Source organism: Panicum hallii, chromosome 2 (assembly GCF_002211085.1).
Source record: "Panicum hallii strain FIL2 chromosome 2, PHallii_v3.1, whole genome shotgun sequence".
NCBI lineage: Eukaryota > Viridiplantae > Streptophyta > Magnoliopsida > Poales > Poaceae > Panicum > Panicum hallii.
In genome coordinates, this window is record NC_038043.1 from 952,272 (window position 1) to 956,258 (window position 3,987).

At 48.6% G+C, this 3,987-nt stretch overlaps 1 protein-coding gene across 1 annotated transcript; it reads left to right on the forward strand.

The window, feature by feature from the left end:
- The first annotated feature begins 1,049 nt into the window (after nucleotides 1–1,049).
- On the forward strand, nucleotides 1,050–3,485 carry LOC112880002. The gene is made up of 3 exons (XM_025944441.1): nucleotides 1,050–1,214; nucleotides 1,383–2,961; nucleotides 3,271–3,485. Exons 1-3 carry the CDS (start codon nucleotides 1,212–1,214, stop codon nucleotides 3,483–3,485), a joined length of 1,797 nt encoding a protein of 598 aa, XP_025800226.1. The 5' UTR covers nucleotides 1,050–1,211.
- Nucleotides 3,486–3,987: the final 502 nt, after the last annotated feature.

The following is a 3,987-nucleotide window of genomic DNA, read 5'->3' on the forward strand; positions in this document are numbered from 1 at the left end:
ATAGGTTGTGTATTGGTGGAATTTGAATCCTTTTTGTAATATATGATGTCTATATATTCTCCAGACATACTATACATGTTCTGCACCAGTTGTATATATATTCTGTACATATTCTGCATCAGTTCAGCAAGTGAGCTTTAGTCTGCTGACAAAACACCCGTTACTTATACGTCAGTAACGGACGTTACCAAAACGCCCGTTACTAAATATTAGTCAGTATCGGGCTTCACTGCAACGACCGTTACTTATTGTCTCACAGCAGTAACGGACGTTAACTCAAAGCCCGTTACTAGTTATACGGCAGTAACGGACTTTACTACAACGACCGTTACTTACCTGACATCAGTAACGGGCTTTACCACAAAGCCCGTTACAAAGTGGTCATCAGGGGACAATACATATTTCAAAGAAATCCCTTTCGCCGCTCTTTCTCCTGCCCTAGCCCGCCGCCACTCTCCTCGCTCGCCGTCGCCGCCATTCTCCTCGCTCGCCGTCGCCGCCATTCTCCTGCCCTAGCCCGCCTCCGCCAGTCTCCTCGCTCGCCGTCGCCGCCATTCTCCTCGCTCGCCGTCGCCGCCATCATCCTGCCCTCGCCCGCCGCCGCCACTCTCCTCGCCCGCCGTCGCCGCCAGTCTCCTCGCCCGCCGTCGCCGCCATTGTCCTCGCTCGCCTTCGCCGCGACGGTCCTGCCCTAGCCCGCCGCCGCCACTGTCCTCGCTCGCCGTCGCCGCCATTCTCCTCGCTCGGCAACGAGGCGACGCGGATCCAGCCCCTCCCAACCGCCATTCGCGACAGAGGTTACTGCTGCTTCAACCCCCAACGCCCTCTCTCTGCTCGGCCACCGAATGTGCTCTTCCTGTCAAGTTCGATTAGGGAGATATGCTACTTTGCTGTTGTTTAGAGTCAATGCACATAGAATTATTCTCCTGAAATTACCTGCATTAGTTGAGCATGCCTTAATAGTTCATTTTTATTTGATGGACTGTGGTTTTGATGGATGATTGTTGATGGCCACATTCAGTCAGCCATGGAATTGTTTGAAGCTTATTTACAGTGTACATTGTTTTTTGCTGTGATAATCATACTAAGTGATTGCTTTATCCTCTTGTTGCATGTACACATGGAACCCACAATTCATTGGATCTGAAGTTGGACAAGGAAGCAGTTGAAGGAACTTGCTTCATACATAAGCATTGCTCCACCCTGTCAAAATGGTTTGCACCTATCCCCAACCTCTATACTAAGTAAAATTTTACCTGTATGTCTATGCTGATTTTATTTAGGACTTGTACTGATTTCTAGTGTAATATTAGCTTTTTTGGTTTACAGTTTTAGTCTAGCTTATGTTGCTCTACTGACAACCTGACATATCATCTATGCAGTCTCCCACACCAACAAACTCCTGTAGTGACAGTAGTGCATCATCACAGCGCAACGACGGTGAACGTTCTTCACAGGCTCACTCAGCGCAGACTGCTGCGAGTAGTACTCGAACCCGCGGGTCAAGGACACAAACCAAATGGCCAGAAGACAAGTTGACTGCAACTGGACTTGATGAAAAATTTTGGCCTACCCCAGATGCTGCAAGGGAAAGATTTGTATTGGTCTGTGGCCTCATTGCTCGGGAGAGGGTGTCAATCAACAGGAAGCTTGAGGATCTGTCACCAGTTGAGAAGGAACAGCTATTCGAAGCATTGCTGGAAAAGCTAGAGTACCCAGCCAATCTGGAACCAACTGTTCGCAACAAGGCAATTAAGGCAGCTATGTCAGAGATTGCAACCTTGCAACGGCGGTTCAAGGCCCATTTAAGAAGAAATTATGTGAGGCAGGAGGAGTCTCCCTTTGAGAAGCATGGCTTTTTGAAGCCAGAAGACTGGGAGGTGTTTGTGCAGGAAACCAATTCTCCTTTTTTTCAGCGAGTGAGCCAGGAGATGAAAGATAAGAGAGCATTGCATAATAAGCCACACAAGACGGGAAGAAAAGGTTATCATGGTAAAAGGAAAGAGTGGGAGGAGGAGGATGCAAAGCTAGCTAGAGAAGGAAAAGAGAACCCTTGGGACCAATTTCCTGGACGTTCGAGGTCATATCTGCGGGCAAGGGCGGCGAAGAGGATGACCACTAGTGAAGGCACTAGTGAAGGAAGCGGGGACATAACATTCAGTAACCCTGCGGTGGTGGGGCTAGCAAATAAGGTGAAAGACCTTGCATCTAAGGCTAGTGATGGTTCTTTCACTGGGGTTAGGGAGAATGATATCCTCACCGCGGCACTTGAGAATCCAGAGCATCGAGGTCGGGTCCGAGGCGTGTCTAGTTCAGTTGGCTGGGGTAAAGGGTTTGGTGAAGAGTTTGCTGGAATGTACAGGAAGAAGAGGAAGAAGACGAAGGAGAGGTCTGATGCGGAGAAGGAAAAGATAGTTGGTGAAACAGCCATCAGAGTAATCAACATGCTAAGACAAGCAGGCGTGGTTATACCGGATGCTTTGTGTCCTACCCAACCAACACACACCGGTAGCAGCGAGCAAGAAGATGCGAGTGTCAGTGCGGAAGAAGATGTGCGTGGCAGCGGGGAAGACCATGGGCCATTCAACGAGAACGAAGCTGACAGTCGATCATCTATGCTGGACACAATAGATAAGCTGACAGAGCCAACCAAGTGCAGCCTTTTGGATGGCACCGGGCATAACTTGGAGCTCGCAGTAGCCACTGTCTATCCATATCAAGAGACTTGCCATTGTGTACCGGTGCAGGAAGGGTATGCAGTGGTGCAACCTACTTATGTGTGGTCCAATACGAGTCACTTCCGTCTGCCTGTGCCAGTAGGGGGGGATGAGATAACAACCTTAGGTGAGGCTCTCGGTACAAGGATCCAATGGTCAAAGCATAGGATCCTTATACCACCCAGGACGAGACAGCCCAACTCTGGAACCGCATCAGGTAGCAGGGGTACAGCATCAGATGCAGGTACTGCAGCTCAGCGTCCGCAAGAGAAGGCTCAGCCGCAGCAGCAGCAGATCTGCAAAAAAAAGGAGCAGCAGCAGCAGCAGCAGCAGCAGCAGGAGAAGCAGCAGCAGCAGCAGCAATCTCCGCCTAAGCATCAGCCACAACCGGAGCCTCTACAACAGGAGGGAGAGCGCAGCCAATCTCAGCCTGAGCAGCAGTCACCACGGGAGGAGAAGGAGGCCAGGAAACCTCTGCCTAAAGATGAGCTTGTTAACGCTATTTGGACAACACAGAATCCAAAATACAAGCCTGGTGTGCCTATGTTGTCAGAAGCGGATTTAGATGCTGCTGGACCAAATTGTGCCAGGTTGCATGCTTACGTCATGGAAAACAGTAAGGATAAACTTGGCTTTCCAGCAAAGGTGCCTCAAGCCTACTTTGAAGGTGATGGTGATTTAATGTTAAACATTGCATTCGATGACGTGTACGACCTTATAACCCTAGGTGCTCTGGATGTTAGCTTCTTGAGGTTGTGGACATTGTAAGTCCCTTCAAAGCAAAAAAATATATTTCTTTAATTTTGACCACAAAGTTCATGCATGCTAACAATTGGATTATTTGTAGGAAAATGATGCAGAATGCAGCAGAGATGCAGTGCAGTGTTGCGTTTTTGGACCCACAGGTTTTCACCGCCACAGTGATTTCTCACCAGCCTAGCACTGTAACACAAGCAATTAAAAATGCTATGAAGAACGACTATGTGGTGGGTGCCTACAACACCGGTGGCCACTGGGTAACAGTGATCATCTCTATGAAGTACAAAGAGGTTTGGTATTTAGATTCTGCTAAACTATTTCCCGGTCGAAAGTTCACGGACGTCCGACATATTGTGAACTGGTCAGTATATTGTAGGTTTTGTTCACGAAATATCGATCTCTTACTGTTTCTAATCGGTATTGCTGATCATGCAGGGCCTTTGATGCGCGCATGGAAGAAATGATGAAAGCAAATAAGAAAAGGCCAAAAACCAAACCTAAACTCACGCAC